At 40.0% G+C, this 19,634-nt stretch overlaps 1 protein-coding gene across 1 annotated transcript; it reads right to left on the reverse strand.

The window, feature by feature from the left end:
- Window positions 1–17,741: 17,741 nt before the first annotated feature.
- Window positions 17,742–18,812, reverse strand: LOC110800716 (uncharacterized). The gene has a single exon (XM_022006030.2). The coding sequence runs from the start codon at window positions 18,810–18,812 to the stop codon at window positions 17,742–17,744; it is 1,071 nt and encodes a 356-aa protein (XP_021861722.2).
- Between the last annotated feature and the right edge of the window lie 822 nt (window positions 18,813–19,634).

Below are 19,634 nucleotides of genomic sequence, written 5' to 3' on the forward strand. Positions count from 1 at the left end.
AAGGAGTCGAACGGGATTGTAATTTATTGATTTTGGTAGATGGGATTAAGGGGAAACACAAACAACCGAAAACCCGTAGATGAGAGAATGAGGGGTTCTTAAGGTATAAGAGTTGAGTTGGAGATTTGTGTTGTAACAGTTTGGTTGGTAAAATGTTAATAAGATAGGTGGCCATTTGAAGCGCATGATGTCAAAAGGAGGAAGGCATGGAGGAATGCGCGAGAAGGGTGCGGATTAAATTATTAATTGTTCGTATTTTTCTTTCGGCTTTTCCTTTTTGAGATGATGTATGAGGACAAGAGAAACGGAAAACCATACCATTTTTCGAACAAAATAATTTAAAAGAATCATTGTCATATTCCCGCCCATTATCACATTGAAAACACTTGATTGTGCGTTCAAATTGGGTTTGGATGAAATTACTAAATTGGAGAAAGGTAGAAAGTACTTGGTATTTCTCATCTAGGGGAAAAGTCCATAGGAAGTTCGTAAAGTCATCCAAAAACAATATATAATATTTGTGACCGGCGGAGCTTAAAACCGGAGAGGTCCAAAGGTCACTATGATCGACAAATATCAAATGGCATTGAAGTTCTAGAAATAGAGTCAGAGAAAGGTAACTTAACATGTTTACCAAAACACATGACTGACAAACAAAGAAATTTGAAGTTCGATTACAATCAATAAAATTATTATTCTTTAGAGATTTCAAAACTAAAGATCCCGGATGCCCTAAACGGTCGTGCCAAAGAGCAGGAGACACGACTGTGAAGGCGGAAGGTTGGTTGGCTTGATTTGTGGTGATGATGGGATAAAGGTTGCCCGTGCTATTACATCGCATTTGATGTATCCCCGTCCGAAGGTCCTTCACAGAAAACCCAAAAGGATCAAACTCAACAGAAACATTATTATCAATGGTAAATCTTCTAACGAAAATCAAGTTTTTGATGAGTTTAGGGGCATGAAGGACATTATTTAATTGAAGGGAGGGGTGAGGGAAGGACTTATGACCATAACCGCGAATTGGAATTTCATGACCATTACCAACAACAATATTACGATTAATGCTCATATTAAAATAAGGGGAGAGAGTACCTCCATTCGCGGTCATATGAGATGTTGCACTGGTGTCCATGTACCAATTATCATCTGGTGGTGGGAGTGTCATTGTGTGCATTGCCGCTTCAATGTTAGTAGGAGCATAATTGGAAGGGGCATGGACTGAATATGCCTGCTCAGGCCTTGCACCAAGAATACCGGGCTGTCTAGGGGCCAAACCACAAACCTGTTGCATCGGATAGGAACAAGGTGGTACTGCCCAGGTCTGCTGTACTTGGGGCACATGTGGGACCCACTGCTAGGAGCCCAATTGTGACTTTACCTGCTGATTTCCACCACCCGAAGACCCAGAGGAAGAGCTGCAATTATGGCCACCACGATGCTTGCCACGGCCACCCTTTTTACCGCCGTTGTTGTTGTTGTTGCGACCACCATTATGTCTGCCTCGACGGGGTTGATGATGATGGTTATGTGTGTGAGATTGACCATCGGGGTCATCATTTGCGGTAGTAACTAGGGCAGTAGCATCGAAGGATGCGCCGTTCTCAGCCTCATATGCTTTACGCTTCTCCTCCATAATCAGACTTGACCCAGCTTCTGTAAAAGAGGGGATGGGTTTTGCTCGCGAAATACTGATGGCCATACCATCATAATTCGCATTAAGGCCGGCAATGAGACGCAACACAAGCCGGGTTTTGGACACCGGAGCACCGACGCCGGCAAGTTGGTCGGCGAGAGTCTTGAGTTCAAGGAAGTATGAGTCCATGTTCGGGAAATTATCGAGCTTGACGGCGTTAAATTGCTGTTCCAGGTACACCGCTCGCGAAATTTCATTGTCTTGAAAGATTAACCGAAGGCTTTCCCAAGCTTTCAAGGCTGTGGTGTCAGGGACTATGATCGTGCCCAAGAGATCGTGAGAAATCGTCCCATATATCCATTGTAGGACAGCAACATCGAGGCGTTGCCACTCTGCAAGTTTGGTGGTTGTCATCTCCTTGACGGGGTCGGTGGTGGCTGAGGAAGATGGAATAATGTGCTCAATGACGCGATGAACGCGACAATGAAGTTTGAAAAGCTCTGCCCAATGAGAATATTGGCCTTTGTCCAACTCAAGAACAATCGGAACAACGTTTTTAATATTAGAGAGGGTAGGGTTGGATGTGTCAGCCATGGTGGGGAAAGAGAAGAGAAGAGAAACGGCAGAGGGATTAGGGTTCAGGGAGAGAAGAGAGGCCTGATACCATGTAGGAAATAATCCTTGCGTTGTTTATTCAGTATATGAGAGTATTTATACAAAAGCGTACAAGTGATACTAGGGTTTACAATATATGCTACTTGCTATAATTAACAATATATACAATATATTTATCAGATATATTCTTAACCGACCATTTTATATGAGATATTATCTTTTTCATTCTAAAGTTTATATCATTTAATTAGAATTATATTTGTCAAAAATAATTCCAAAAGCTAAACCTACAAAATTAGAAGGAATTTTATTTCTTAATTTCAAAGTATGTTGTTTGTTACACAAATAAGTTAAATTAGAACCAAAATTTTCTGGTAGAAGTAAACGAAGAAGGGATATAAAAAGTAGTGTAGGAAAAAGAGTGAAATAAGATTTGAACCTCAAAGCATGCACATTACCGCACTTAATCACTCTCAAATTGCCAAATTGCCAAATTGCCGCCTTAATTTATTTAGTCTAGAGCTGCTTCATTTTTATAAAACAAACAGGGTATATATGGAACTGCATACCCTTTGTGTAAGTTGTAGCCGCTACTGCCAACGAAATTCTAGCCCACAAAAGAAATTAAATAACGTCTTGTGTCATTCATATGAGTACAATCCCCTTGGCAAGGTACTCCCCCCTATTGTTCATACTCAAGGTATATATGTTCCAAGAGTTTTGAAGCTTGTTCAGGTTGCACTTTACGTTTATTAATATTTATTCACGAAGCCGACTCAAGACATAATCAAGGAAATCATTTAATAAACGAACAACCAGACAATACTCCTTTTAAGATCATTAGGACTTGTGATCAAACATTCAAGACTCAAGTGGAATTACTCCCATTATTCCTTCTCAACATACTGTTGAGTCCACGACATACCTGTTAACATGCGGGTTGTGCACTAGGCACGAATAATCCTTAATTCAATTCACCTTGACTCATTCTACATATGCGGTGGCTTACGTGAGCATACCCTTCATATGTACTTAATAAACATGAGTCAAAAGTCTACCCTAGATATGTAGTGGCTTACATGAGCATACTCTTCATATGTGGTAAATGACAATGGTGAAACTAGTCACAATATACTTGGCTCATAAAATGCTAGACATTACATACAATACCATAAATCATTCCTTGCATGCGAATAAACCATACATGCATAACCATACTTGGACAACATGCTTGTTATTTAAATTCAACAAACATAATCAATCATAACATGCTTGTTCACTTCAATTCAACAAACATAAACCATATCCATAACATGTTTGCTCACACATTCAAACATGAATCCATAAATATTTCAAGTACATGAATCACAATATAAAATCACCACATAAATTCCCATGAAAATAAGGTGGTCACCCTAGACTTGTACGTACCTTGAATACCTAAGTACGGAGGCCACTTTATGATTCAATCCACTAAATTAGAAATCTCCTCCTATCATTAAAATAATGAAACTTAATTATTATACATGTTCATTAAATTTCCAGCAACTTTATTTAGTTTTAAAAGGCTTGAATTGAAATATAAAGGAAGGTGAATCCGTGAGCTTTGTCATTGCTTTCATTATCTATTTATACAAACTACCGTATGATGCTAAACTAGCTAAATATGGCTAGATAATATCTACATAATCAATTACACTATATACGTAATCAATCACAATCAATTACGATATTACGTAATCAATCACTATCAATCAAGAAGATTTTGTGCATAATAAAAATATTATTTACATATTCTAACACACCCCCGCAGTCGAAACAGGAGGGTTATGTACGCTGAGACTGTCCCGAAAATCATCAAAGAGTACCAGCGGAAGTCCTTTTGTAAAAATATCTGCAATCTGATATCGGGATGGGACATGAGAAACACGAACTTGTCCTTTTGCAACTTTTTCGCGTACGAAGTGAATGTCCATTTCGATATGTTTAGTACGTTGATGTTGAACTGGGTTACCCGAGAGATACACTGCACTAACATTATCGCAATAGACCAAGGTGGCTTTAGAGACCGGGCATAGAAGCTCTAGAAGCAAATTTCGAATCCAACATGATTCCGATACAACATTTGCAACACCACGGTATTCGGCCTCCGCACTAGACCGAGAAAGAGTGGGTTGTCGCTTTGACGACCAAGAAATGAGATTATCACCCAAAAAGACACAATATACAAAAGTCGATCTTCTCGTATCAGGACACCCCCCCCCCCCCAATCAGCGTCTGTATAAGAAATGAGAGTGGTGATTGAAGAGGGATAAAGATGCAAACCAAGATCCTTAGTACCTTGTATGTAACGTACCACACGTTTGAGAGCGTGCATATGTTCTTGCCGCGGATCATGCATAAAGAGGCAAATTTGTTGTACCGCATAAGAAATGTCCGGTCTGGTAAATGTGAGATACTGTAATGCACCTGCAAGACTACGATAAAGAGAAGGATCATCAGCAGGAGGGCCAGCTAAGGCACTCAACTTTGCCTTTGTATCAACCGGAGTGGGGGAAGGCTTGCAAGAAGCCATACCGGCACGTTCTATAATTTCTGTAGCATACTATTTTTGAGACAAGAATAGGCCACCTGAGTGACGTGTGACAGCTATGCCCAAAAAATAACTCAAAGGACCTAAGTCCTTCATAGCGAACTCAGTGAAAAGCAAACACATGATAGATTTCCGTAGAGAATCTGAAGAGGTGGCTAAAATGATGTCATCCACATATAGGAGAATGTAAGCCGTGTCTTTCCCTTTCTGAAAAATAAAGAGAGAATGATCTGATTTGCTGTTCACAAAACCAATAGTGGATACAAAATCGGCAAAACGTTGATACCAAGCCCGAGGAGCTTGTTTTAGTCCGTACAAAGACTTTTTCAAAAGACACACATAATCTGGATGAACGGGGTCTCTGAATCCGGGAACCTGATGCATATAAACAGTTTCCTCAAGATTACCATGAAGAAATGCATTTTTGACATCTAACTGATGAAGGCACCATCCCTTTGATAAAGAAATACTGAGGACAGTACGGGTAGTAGCGGGCTTGACAACCGGGCTAAAATTCTCAGAACAATCAATACCAATTTGTTGACCGGCACCATCTCCTACTAGACGAGCCTTGTGTTTATCAAAAGAGCCATCCTTTTTCTTTTTGTGCCTGAAAATCCACATACTACGAATAATATTAGCATCCAAAGGACGGGGCACCAACTCCCACGTCTTATTTTCAATAAGAGCATTATATTCATCAAGCATGGCCATTTTCCAATTAGGGTCATTTAAGGCCTTAATGGGATTTTTTGGGATTGGAGAAACCCGAGGAGTAGTAACGGCACTAAGATTGAAGAGCTTATTGGTCTTGTAGATGCCATGTTTACTCCTAGTGGCCATTTGCGGAGAGGAGATGGACTGCCCATGTGAAGGAGAAGCTGACTGGGCCGGAGAAGTGTGGGCCGTGGGCTGCTGCTGAATAGTAGCAGAAGGAGAGGGGTTTTGTTGAGTTAAGGGGGAGCTACTAAGTGGGCTGGTTGTTTGGCCCAAGGGACTAGAAGGGGGAGATGTAGAGTGGGCTTGTGTAAGTGGGCCAGTGGGAGTTGGGGGATGTCTGACATGATTTAGAATGTATGGAGAAACTTCATCACAAAGAAACTCATAGTCAGTAGCTAATGGCGTGTGAATTTTGGTGAATGGGAAAATGGTTTCATCAAAATTTACGTGACGGGAAATAATAATTTTGTTGGATGAAAGATCTAGACATTTGTATCCCCGATGATTTTCCGGAAAACCCAAAAATACACAAGGTATCGATCTAGCTTGAAGTTTGTGAATGCTATTACTAGAAAGATGGGGAAAACATAGACACCCAAAGACCCGTATGTGAGAAAGAGAAGGTTCCCGCCCATAAAGACGACTCGTAGGAGAAGAATATTGTAAGACTTTACTTGGTAAAATGTTGTGAAGATAGGTAGAATAGGATAAGGCATGATGCCAATATGAGAGTGGCATAGATGAGTGTACGAGTAATGTCCTCACTATATTATTTATTGAACGGATTTTCCGTTCGAATTTCCCATTTTGTGAGGAGGTATGTGGACAAGAGAAACGGAAAAGCATACCATTTAATTCACATTGTTTCAAGAACGGACCGTTATCATATTCCCTCCCGTTATCGCATTGAAAAGTCTTTATATTCCGTTCAAATTGGGTTCGAACGAGAGTATGGAATTTTAAGAAATTAGCAAATACTTGAGATTTTGCATGAAGGGGAATAGTCCACAAGAAATTCGTATAATCATCTAAAAAGAATACATAATAACGATGCCCATTATTACTTAAGACGGGAGAAGTAAAAATATCACTATGCACTATATCAAACGGGGCAATAGTGAAAGATTGAGATGGATAGAAGGGCAAGTTCACATGTTTACCAAGTTGACATGAACGACAAACAACAGAAATACGAGTTTTATTACAATCAATTGATTGATATTTTCTAAGAGCATTAAATATAGCATCCCCGGGGTGGCCAAGACGATCATGCCATAAGGAGGGGGAAATGGCGGCAAAAGTTGAAGGAGATGTGAGTTTATTTGAGATTGCCGAGGTGAGAGGGTAGAGGTCTCCCGTGCTATTACATCTCATGAGATGCATTCCCGTCCGAATGTCCTTCACAGAAAAACCAAGGGGGTCAAACTCAACTGATACTCCATTATCAATAGTGAATTTACGAACGGAAACTAAATTTTTAATGAGTTTAGGAGCATGTAGTGAAGGAAATAATGCCCTTGGTCCAAGTATGCATTCAATGTTAAGTCTAATAAATGAGGTTCAGTATTAATTAACAAGTTAATAATTCAGTGAGATCAAGTGAGCTGAATGCCTAGCTAGAGGCCGCTTCAGTTCAAGTGGAATTAATGATATTAATCCACAGCTTACTCTTGACTGAACCCGTAGGGTCACACAAATAGTACGTAAACGGATCAAGTATTTAATGGCATTAAATACTCCATCTATGGATATTCGGAATCGACGGATCTTGGTTTCAGTGGGAGCTGAGATCGTCACAGGCAAGAAATGAATATTCCGGAAACGATGATATTGCCGGAAACGGAAATATGGATCGTATCGGAAATATAAATATTATCCAAGTCGTAGATGTTGCCGGAAACGGAAACATGGTACGTATCGGGAAATATTATCGGAAATAGAAATATTGCCGGAATCGGAAATATTGCCGGAAACGGAAATATTGTCTGAATCGGAAATATTATCGGAATCGGAAAATAATTCCGGAAACGGAAATATTAAATATTTGTTCGAAACGGAAATTAATTCCGGAATCGGAAATGTTAAATATTGTTCGTATCGGAAAAGAATTCCGGAATCGGAAAATTAATCGGAAGCGCGTCGTACGAATTAGCATCGGACGAGCTTGCTAGACGAAAGGCCCAGCACGAAGCCAGGCCAACGTCCAGCAAGGGAAACGCGCGCCACAACACGCCAGCCCAAGGCTGCGCCAGGCCCACCGCAAGGCAGGCCCAGCGCGCGACCAAGGCTGCGGCAGTCGTGGGCTGCGATGCTCGGGCTGTGCGCGCGCGCGCATGGCGCCTCTCGTGGGCTGCTGTGCGTGCGTGGGTGTTTGTGTTCGCATACGAAACCTAAAACGTACAGGATTCGTTTAATGATTAAATTCCTAATTCTATTTGATAAATTAATTAAATAAGAGTTTCATTAGGATTCTAATTTAATTAATTCGTATCCTAATAGGATTCCAATTCTCTTTCCATACCCCTATAAATATGTGGCCTGGGTTCACAATTTATAACGAGTTTTCAAGTATTCAAAGTAAGTTTTTGAGAGAAAAATTCAGTCACATTCCTTGCTCAAAAGTGAAGAATTTTTAGTACCTTAAGGGCGATTCTAGTTGGTCAATCTTAAGGCGGATCCGGACGTGCTGTGGACTATCTACGGAGGGACGACACTTGGAGTCCTAAAGACTTGTTCTTGTTCGGTTCGGGCGCAGCTAGGGAAGGCACGCAACAAAGAGTATGCATCTAAATTATGCTATATGATTATGTGTAAATAATATGTATTCCTGGCTAAATGGTTTTTCCGCATGATTTATGAATTGTCATATGTATCATAACCTAACAGTGGTATCACGAGCCTCTTATTATTTTCATAATCTAAATTGCATGAACATGGTTAAATATTACAAATTTGCAAGAATTAAAAGGGGTGATTAATTTTCGTAATTGTTAATTAATTGCAAATTGCGTTTATTTAATTATACGTACGCAGTTTTTCGGCAGTTTCTTCGTTACTCATCCAAATCGAGTGATTTTTGTGTCAATTCCGCATGTAAAAGGCATTCTAAAATTTTGACAAAAATCCTTTTTTTCTGCCGAACCCAGAATTCTCAAATTCGAAGCCTAACTATGACTTTTCGAAGGTTTTAGTTTTTCGAATGCAAAATTTCGTAAATTTAAGATGTTAAATTAAATATTTGCGATTCTTGTTGATAAATCTTGAATTTTTGATTGACCTACTGTATATGTTTAACAAGTTTGAATGCCTAGCCTTGTTAATTATGCAATCTAATTTGTAATTATGATTAATTTGTTAAAAATTAGAATAATTTAGAATTAATTTGATTTTCATAATTAATTATAATTTAATTAGATACCTATGATTAAAAACCACCATAAAAATTGTAAATTTATGATAAATTTTAAATTTTTATGACCTAGGCTTGAATCCATGTTAATCGGAAATCAATTGAATAATAAATTTTCGATTTTTCGCCCTAAAATTATGAAATTAATATTATTTATTAATTTGTCATTAATTTTAAATATAAATTTTTTAAATTTTATGCGATTCGTTCATATAACTTGCACGCACAAAGCAATGGACGCTACGTGTCACCCTTAAAGGGGTGTTGTATAGTGCGGGCATGCGACGACGAGCAAGGGAGCTCGTCGCCCATGCGGCACGAATGCAATGAGCAAGGGCATGGTGCACGAGCACAAGGCAGCAGCCCTGCCTTGTGTCGTGGGCTACGAGCAATGGACGAATGGGCATGGGCGAAGGCAAGGCACGGCAGTCGCGTGTGGGCAGCAAGCGAGCTGCGCCACAACGCGCACTGCCTCGCGCAAAGCGTCGATGCCGCGCGCAGCGAGCGCTGGCTCGCATCCAGCGAGCGCTGGCGAGCGCGCACAGCGAGCGATGGCTCGCGTGCATCGAGCGCTGGAGCGCGCACAGCGAGCGCTGGCGAGCGCGCACAGCGAGCGATGGCTCGCGTGCATCGAGCGCTGGAGCGCGCGCAGCGAGCGCTGGCGAGCACGCATAGCGAGCGATGGCTCGCGTGCATCGAGCGCTGGCGCGCGCGCAGCGAGCACCAACTCGTGCGATGACTTGCGAAGGGTAGAAGCAGCAGCTATGCGACGAGCGCATGGGCTGCGCGCACATGGCCAGCGATAGCTGTGTGCGTGTGGCCCATTGGCGTGCGATGCGTAGGGTGTTTGCGTTGCGATTAGATCGTTTTGAATGTTTAATTTGAAATTTTCAGTTTACGTAATTTTAATTAATTTTAAAATTAATAATTTAAATTATTTTCTTGGATTTTAATTTTGAATATTGTAATTATAATAAATTTTATTTATTCTAATTATTTAACTAAAATTAAAATCATGAATTAATTTAAATACGACTGAAATTAAATTAAACTTTTTGGATTCAATAATAAATTTATATGAGCTTTAAATTTTAATTAAATTTGTATGTTTCCGGTTAGACTAGAAATACATTTTTATGTTTAAAATTAGTAAAGCATATGAATTTATTGGTTTGAGTGGGAGCCCTTTTTAGTCATAAACTCTTGATTACGTCTACAGATGCTTAAGGTTAAAACAACTTGATTAGAATTAATAAGGACTGAATAATTGGTAGATTATTGGTGCCCTTGATTAATTGCTGCAAATGTTTACGTGATGCATAATGTGTTTTACTAACCAGCTATGTGGGCCATTCATGATAATGAATGGGTGAATGGTATATATTGTATATGTACTGTTTTGCAGGTTATGAAGTGACTAGTATGGCCCAAATAGGATAGAAAATATGGTCTGCGTACCATTAATTTGAATGTAATTGGTCTAAAGTACCAAAGTTGTTTTTCAATTCAAATATGGTATGCGTACCATCAAATAGTTGTAATTAGTTTTAATTATAGCTTATCCTATTTGAAGAAAATGGTGCCTCCCACGGAGATTTTCAAGACGGACTTTGAAGTTAAAGCTTCAAGATGAAGTCGGGCCATACTAGATCACATTTATCTTATGCATGTTTTAAGTTATTTATTGCTTTTAAATATGTCTTAAAATGCATGAGATCAAAAGCTTGATTATGTTGCATGATTAAGGATTTTAGTTCACTTAAAATCTAACCAACATAGTAAGAGCCTTAAGTTCCAAACTTAAAAATTGAGTTAAAAGGTGCCATGCCAAAATATACACTTGCTTGGATATCCTTTACATCAATCTAGTAATAGTTTTCGCTCAGCGAGGTGTTACTTATTGGTCCTAAAGGGGAAGGTACACAAATAATTGTGAGTACATGTTAGTTTTGGTAAAACTCAACGATATAAGTAAGGAGTCCTTTTATGTCGTGGCAAAATCGATAGGTTTACCTAATAAGTTCTTAGACGTACCTATCAACCAAGAATAGTTTCTAGACTATTAGCAAAAGGCTTTTGCTTACCTAAGATGTTTTAGGATTAAGTCGACAAACTGTGCTTAGTTCTTCAATGATTTTAGGATCTTGGAGTCATTTTATTCACACCTGCCGGAACACATAACTTGAATAAAATGCTTAATAAACATTGAATTATGCAAGTATGCTAGAATTTAAGTTTATTAAGAGAAACTGTGAATGGTTATTTATTTGTTTATTCTTTTCAATTGTAGTTTTAAATATGGCAAACAACAATTCATTCAACATTCGATCAATTCTCGAAAAGGAGAAGTTGAACGGGAAAAACTTCCTTGACTGGCAAAGGAACTTGCAAATAGTTCTTATGCAGGAAGAAAAGGAGTATGTCCTAGAAGAGGCGATGCCCGAAGCCGCAGGCGACGGGGTCACTCAGGCAGCCCTCAATCGTTGGATTGATACCAACAAGGATGTGAAATGTCTAATGCTCGCCACCATGAGTGCAGATCTGCAGAAAACGTTCATCAACTAAAATGCTTTCACAATCATCAGTGAGTTGAAGAACATGTTCCAAGATCTGGCTCGAGTCGAAAGATTCGAGACTCATAGGCAAATTCTTGAGACCAAGCTTAAGAAAGGCGAGCCCGTAAGTCCACATGTTCTCAAAATGATTGGACTCATTGAGAATATGAGTCGGCTGGATCAGCAATTTTCTCAGGAAATGGCTATAGACACCATCCTCCATTCTCTTCATAGCGGGTATGATCAGTTCAAACTGAACTTCAGTATGAATAGTCTGGACAAAACGCTCACTGAGCTTCACGGTATGCTGAAGACCGCTGAAAAGATGCTCAAAAGTGATAAGCAGGATGTGCTTATGGTGCGTGGGGGCAAGTTCAAGAAATCTGGAAAGAAGAGGAATGCTAAGAAAGGTGGCAACAAGGCCAGCCCAACTAAGCAAACTGGCGCCAAATCTGTAAAGAGGAAGGTCAGTCAACCCACTTCTGAATCCGAATGCTTCTACTGCAAGAAGAAGGGGCATTGGAAGAGAGATTGCTTGAAGCTAAAGGAAGATCAGAAGAATGGAACAGTCGTTCCATCTTCAGGTATTTTCGTTATAGACTGTATACTTGCTAATTCAACTTCTTGGGTATTAGATACAGGTTGTGGCTCACACTTATGTTCCAATCCACAGGGACTAAGAAGAAGTAGAAAGTTAAGCAAGGGTGAAGTCGACCTACGAGTGGGAAATGGAGCACGGATTGCTGCATTAGCTGTAGGAACTTACTATTTGTCGTTGCCCTCCGGGCTAGTTTTGGAACTGGAAGAATGTTTCCATGTTCCAAGTCTTACTAAAAACATCATTTCAGTTTCTTGCTTAGATGCTAAGGGATTTTTCTTTTTAATAAAAGACAATAGTTGTTCGTTTTATTTTAAAGAGATGTTTTATGGATCTGCTAGATTAGTCAATGGACTTTATTTATTAGATCACGACAAACAAGTATATAATATAAATACCAAAAAGGCCAAAAAGGATGATTCAGATCTCACCTATCTGTGGCATTGTCGATTAGGCCATATAAACTTGAAACGCTTAGAAAGACTTCAAAAGGAAGGAATTCTAGAACCATTTGACTTAGAGGATTATGGTAAATGCGAATCATGTTTACTTGGCAAAATGACAAAGCAACCTTTCTCTAAAGTTGGAGAAAGAGCAAATGAACTATTGGGTTTAATCCATACAGATGTATGTGGACCAATGAGTACAAATGCTAGAGGTGGTTTCAGCTACTTTATCACTTTCACTGATGACTTCAGTAGATATGGTTATGTCTACCTAATGAAGCATAAGTCTGAATCCTTTGACAAATTCAAGGAATTTTAGAGTGAAGTAGAGAATCAATTAGGCAAGAAGATTAAGGCACTGCGGTCTGATAGAGGCGGTGAATATCTGAGCTATGAATTTGATGACCATCTGAAAGAATGTGGAATTCTATCAGAATTGACTCCTCCTGGAACACCACAATGGAACGGTGTGTCAGAACGGAGGAACAGAACCTTGCTAGACATGGTCAGGTCAATGATGGGTCAGGCCAAACTTCCATTAGAATTTTGGGGACATGCATTAAATACAGCTGCACTCACTATAAATAGAGCTCCGTCTAAAGCTGTCGAAAAGACTCCATACGAATTATGGTTTGGAAAGCCTCCAAATGTGTCTTTTCTTAAGATTTGGGGATTTGAAGTATACGTCAAACGATTAATTTCAGACAAACTTCATCCAAAATCTGACAAATGTATCCTTGTGGGCTATCCAAAGGAAACAAAGGGGTATTACTTCTACAATACATCTGAGAACAAGGTGTTTGTTGCTCGAGATGGTGTCTTTTTGGAGAAAGATCACATTTCCAAAATGACAAGTGGGAGAAAAGTAGACCACGAAGAAATTCGAGTCGAACAACAAACTCTAGAGAATGCTCAAGATGACATTCAGGATGAAACTCAAAGATCTTTAGAAGAATCTGGTGAGAATCATGGTCAAACTAGAAATGTTACCCCGCGTAGATCGCAAAGATATAGATCTCAACCGGAAAGGTACTTAGGTATTTTGACGAACGAAAGCTATGACGTTCTATTACTTGAAAGTGATGAACCTGCGACTTACAAACAAGCTATGACGAGCTCTAGCTCCAAGCAATGGCAAGAAGCCATGCAATCTGAATTAGACTCCATGTCTGAAAACCAAGTATGGGATTTGGTCGATTTGCCAGATGGCTACCAAGCCATTGGAAGCAAATGGGTTTTCAAACTGAAAAAGGACAAGGATGGGAAACTTGAAGTTTTCAAAGCTAGATTGGTTGCAAAAGGTTACAGGCAAGCCCACGGTGTGGATTACGATGAAACCTTTTCACCAGTTGCAATGCTAAAGTCTATTCGGATAATGTTAGCAATTGCTTCATATTACGATTACGAAATATGGAAGATGGATGTCAAAACTGCTTTCTTAAACGGCGTTTTAACAGAAACTGTGTTTATGACACAGCCTGAAGGTTTTGAGGATCCAAAGAATGCTAAAAAGGTATGCAAGCTAAAGAAGTCAATCTACGGATTGAAGCAGGCATCCAGGAGCTGGAATATACGTTTTGATGAAGTAGTCAGTGACTTTGGTTTCATCAAGAACGCAGACGAATCTTGTGTATACAAGAAGGTCAGTGGGAGCAAAATTGCTTTCCTAGTATTATATGTCGACGACATATTACTTATCGGAAATGACATTCCTATGTTGAACTCTGTCAAGATTTGGCTTGGGAAATGTTTTTCGATGAAAGATCTAGGAGAAGCACAGTACATATTGGGCATCAAGATTTACAGAGATAGATCTAAAAAGATGATTGGACTTAGTCAAAGCACTTATATCAATAAGGTGCTTGATAGGTTCAAGATGGCGGACTCCAAGCGAGGCTACCTACCCATGTCTCATGGAATGACTCTAAGCAAGACTCAGTGCCCAAAAACACTTGATGAGCGTAGACGAATGAATGGGATTCCATATGCATCATTGATTGGTTCAATAATGTATGCTATGATATGTACACGCCCGGATGTTGCGTACGCACTCAGTGCTACGAGCAGATACCAGTCAGACCCAGGAGAGGCGCATTGGACTGTTGCCAAGAACATTCTGAAGTACCTGAAAAGGCACAAAGATGACTTCCTGGTCTATGGTGGAGATGATGAATTAATTGTTAAAGGCTATACGGACGCAAGTTTCCAAACCGACAAAGATGATTTCAGATCACAGTCTGGGTTTGTCTTCTGCCTCAACGGAGGAGCAGTAAGCTGGAAAAGTGCTAAGCAAAGCACCATTGCGGATTCTACAACTGAAGCGGAGTACATTGCTGCACATGAAGCAGCAAAGGAAGCTATATGGCTAAGGAAGTTCATAAGTGAACTTGGTGTAGTCCCCTCCATTAAAGGACCAATTGCCCTGTATTATGATAATAACGGAGCTATTGCACAGGCAAAGGAGCCTAGACACCACAAGAGAGTCAAGCATGTACTTCGTAGATTTCACCTTCTACGAGAGTTCGTTGAAAGAAAAGAAGTCGAGATAAGCAAAATTGGAACTGATGACAACATATCAGATCCATTGACTAAACCTCTGCCGCAGGCGAAGCACAACTCGCACACTGCAGCTATGGGAATCAAGCATATTGGAGAATGGCTTTGATGTCTCTGTTTAATGTTTTAAAGTTTTAGAGTTTAAATCTTTGTAAAACATTATTGGTTAATCATTCACAATAAATGAAAAGAATTCATTTTTCCATTTAATTTGTGGTTTATTAAATGATGAGTCCCTACAATTTGACGATATATTCAAGATAGACTGTCAGGACCAGTCCTGTGACTAAGAAATGTCTATCAAGTGAACTTGAATGTCAAAGGTTGAAAATGGTCCCTAGTCGGAGTTTTCTATAAAATTGGACGCATAGAAAACGTTAGACGATTAGAATGCAAGATGAATAGTAGTTCTGTTTCTTGAACTATGTGGACATGGCAATGTCATAATCATTTGCATAGATACTTACTTTGGGAAGACTAGTATCGGACAAGACCTATGAAACTTTACTGTAAGAGATGAAAATCTGTCATAAGTAAATTTCATTAAAATTATTAGACACTAAATCCTCAATACCTGAGTGATTTGAGATTACTTGTTTGAGAACTGGTTGCTTTGACGTTGACCAACCGTCGCACCGTAAAAGGAGGCTATAAAGGCAACGCTCAGGTAATCACCTATCAAACGAAGTCTAATCTCAAGATCGCAAGATTGGGATTGTCCTCCCATAAATCGGGATGAGATGCTTAAAAGTTGTACAAGGCCACTCGGAGAGCTAGAAACTGTGAAATGCATGGCCGTGCTCGGATGAATCATAGGCTATGATTATCTGTTTATTTGATCAGTTGAACTCTGAAACCGAGAAACACCTCTAGACATAATAAGGATGACAACTCTTACCTTATGTTCAAGAGCAAGCATCGAGCGACAAAGGAATTAGGAAATGCACACTTGTCCCTAAGGACAAGTGGGAGACTGAAGGAAATAATGCCCTTGGTCCAAGTATGCATTCAATGTTAAGTCTAATAAATGCGGTTCAGTATTAATTAACAAGTTAATAATTCAGTGAGATCAAGTGAGCTGAATGCCTAGCTAGAGGCCGCTTCAGTTCAAGTGGAATTAATGATATTAATCCACAGCTTACTCTTGACTGAACCCGTAGGGTCACACAAATAGTACGTAAACGGATCAAGTATTTAATGGCATTAAATACTCCATCTATGGATATTCGGAATCGACAGATCTTGGTTTCAGTGGGAGCTGAGATCGTCACAGGCAAGAAATGAATACTCCGGAAACGATGATATTGCCGGAAACGGAAATATGGATCGTATCGGAAATATAAATATTATCCAAGTCGTAGATGTTGCCGGAAACGGAAACATGGTACGTATCGGGAAATATTATCGGAAATAGAAATATTGCCGGAATCGGAAATATTGCCGGAAACGGAAATATTGTCTGAATCGGAAATATTATCGGAATCGGAAAATAATTCCGGAAACGGAAATATTAAATATTTGTTCGAAACGGAAATTAATTCTGGAATCGGAAATGTTAAATATTGTTCGTATCGGAAAAGAATTCCGGAATCGGAAAATTAATCGGAAGCGCGTCGTACGAATTAGCATCGGACGAGCTTGCTAGACGAAAGGCCCAGCATGAAGCCAGGCCCACGTCCAGCAAGGGAAACGCGCGCCACAACACGCCAGCCCAAGGCTGCGCCAGGCCCACCGCAAGGCAGGCCCAGCGCGCGCCCAAGGCTGCGGCAGTCGTGGGCTGCGATGCTCGGGATGTGCGCGCGCGCGCATGGCGCCCCTCGTGGGTTGCTGTGCGTGCGTGGGTGTTTGTGTTCGCATACGAAACCTAAAACGTACAGGATTCGTTTAATGATTAAATTCCTAATTCTATTTGATAAATTAATTAAATAAGAGTTTCATTAGGATTCTAATTTAATTAATTCGTATCCTAATAGGATTCCAATTCTCTTTCCATACCCCTATAAATATGTGGCCTGGGTTCACAATTTATAACGAGTTTTCAAGTATTCAAAGTGAGTTTTTGAGAGAAAAATTCAGTCACATTCCTTGCTCAAAAGTGCCGAATTTTTAGTACCTTAAGGGCGATTCTAGTTGGTCAATCTTAAGGCGGATCCGGACGTTCTGTGGACTATCTACGGAGGGACGACACTTGGAGTCCTAAAGACTTGTTCTTGTTCGGTTCGGGCGCAGCTAGGGAAGGCACGCAACAAAGAGTATGCATCTAAATTATGCTATATGATTATGTGTAAATAATATGTATTCCTGGCTAAATGGTTTTTCCGCATGATTTATGAATTGTCATATGTATCATAACCTAACATGTAGAACATTTTTAAGAGATAATGGGGGACATGATGGAGAAAAAGAGAGATGACCACAACCTGTAATCGGAATTTTGTGACCGTTACCAACAGTGATATAATGATTTTTGCTCAAATTGAAATAAGACGAAAGAGTACCTTGGTTCGATGTCATGTGGGAGGTAGCACCCGTGTCCATATACCAATTTTCATCCGGAACATTAAGTGACATGGTGTGCATAGCCGCTTCAATATCCGTTGGAGCACCGCCGTATCAACTGTTGGGCCATGCAGCATAAACTTGCTGCTGTTGAGGATGAGGCCCAAGTATACCTCCTGAATTATGGTTTGGGCCTCTAGATGATGGTACAGGTGGTCTGGCCCAATTGTTGGTTGGGTAAGGACATGGAGGGGGTGTCCATTGAGGAGGACCCCAAGACCCATACATGGGCTGATGCCACGAAGGGTGAGATGGCCAACTACCACCGCCAGTACCCTTGCCACCACCGTCGTTTCCCCTGCCAGAGCCGCCACCGCCACCGCGGCCCTTGCCACCACCGCCGTTACCATGATGCTTGCCTCTTCCCCCACGACCTTTTCCTTTGTTGTGATTGTTACGGGGCCCATGAGAAGAATGGCCATGAGAGATAGAAATATTGGAGGGTGGACGGTCATCATCATCGCCACCGTTACTCGAGGCATTGAGGGCAGTAGTGTTTGGAGGCCTTGGTTCCTTACCGTCTTCCTCCAAGACTAGCATGGAACGAGCCTCTGTGAAGTCGGGAAGTGGCTTGGAGTGCTTGATTATCGCCCCCATGTGAGCATAATCTTCTGTAAGGCCAGCAACCATTTGAAGCACAAGCCGTTGATCAGTGACAGGAGCATCAACATTCTTAAGTTGATCTGCAAGCATTTTAAGACGTTGACAGTAAGAAGTAACATTAGGAAAATTACTTAACTCAACGTGAGAGAATTGACTCTCAAGGGCAACGACATGAGAGCTTTTGTTGTCCTGAAAGATGTTTTCAAGTCGTTCCCATTCTTGCTTCGCGGTGGAACCAGGTTCGAGAATTGTGTGAAGAAGATCATTTGATATGGTTCCATAAACCCACTGGAGAACTATGGCATGGAGACGTGCCCATAGTGCTTTCTCGACGGTAGCAGGAGGGGTGGAAGATTCGTACACCGGTGGGGTAATGATATGATCCATGACCTCATATGCCGTAGCATGAATCTTGAATAGCTCCGCCCACGAGAGATATTGAGAGTTTTCCAAATCCGAGATGATGGGGATGAAATTCCGTATGTTGTTCACGGCTAGGGCAGGATGCAAGTTGGAAGACATGGCTGCCAAGGTGTGGTGGGCGTTTGCTTGAAGAAGAAGAAGAGGGGAAGAAGGAGGTAGGTCACGGTCGTGGTAGAGGAGCGAAACCGTTTGCTCGTGATACCATAAAGGAAGGTGAATCCGTGAGCTTTATCATTGCTTTCATTATCTATTTATACAAACTACCGTATGATGCTAAACTAGCTAAATATGGCTAGATAATATCTACATAATCAATTACACTATATACGTAATCAATCACAATCAATTACGATATTACGTAATCAATCACTATCAATCAAGAAGATTTTGTGCATAATATAAATATTATTTACGTATTCTAACAAAATAGAAATTAATCGTTAATCGTTAAAATAATAATTACAATTAACCATTTAAAACCCTAGCATGAATTTTAATTAATTTCATGCGTAAAACCATTAAAAATTGACATTTTAGGTCTTAAAACAAATCTGAAAATTATAATTGATTACCATAATTAAAATTTTCATCTAATTATGTTAATCAATTAGCCATAAGGTTTAAGAAAAAACCCTAACTCTAAGTCATCATTAAAATCACCAAAAACCCTTAAAACTTGAAGCTTTATTTAATAAACCAAATTTGAAAATTAATGTCCTTCAATAAAAAATAGTCCTCAACATTCTAATCATCAAAATCCTCAACTTTGATGTTCATAACCAATCCCAAGTACAATAATCAATCAAAATCCAAAACTAATCATAATAAAAATCCAAAATTTAAAATAGAGAAGATTAGAAAGAAGAGGAATTATAACAAGCCGGCCTATAGCACGGCACAATTACTTTGGTTTGTGTAATC

Source organism: Spinacia oleracea, chromosome 3, assembly GCF_020520425.1.
Source record: "Spinacia oleracea cultivar Varoflay chromosome 3, BTI_SOV_V1, whole genome shotgun sequence".
Lineage (NCBI taxonomy): Eukaryota > Viridiplantae > Streptophyta > Magnoliopsida > Caryophyllales > Amaranthaceae > Spinacia > Spinacia oleracea.

Excerpts from the sequence above, each read along its gene's own strand:
- LOC110800716 (XM_022006030.2), bottom strand. The coding sequence starts at position 18,812 with ATGTCTTCCAACTTGCATCCTGCCCTAGCCGTGAACAACATACGGAAT.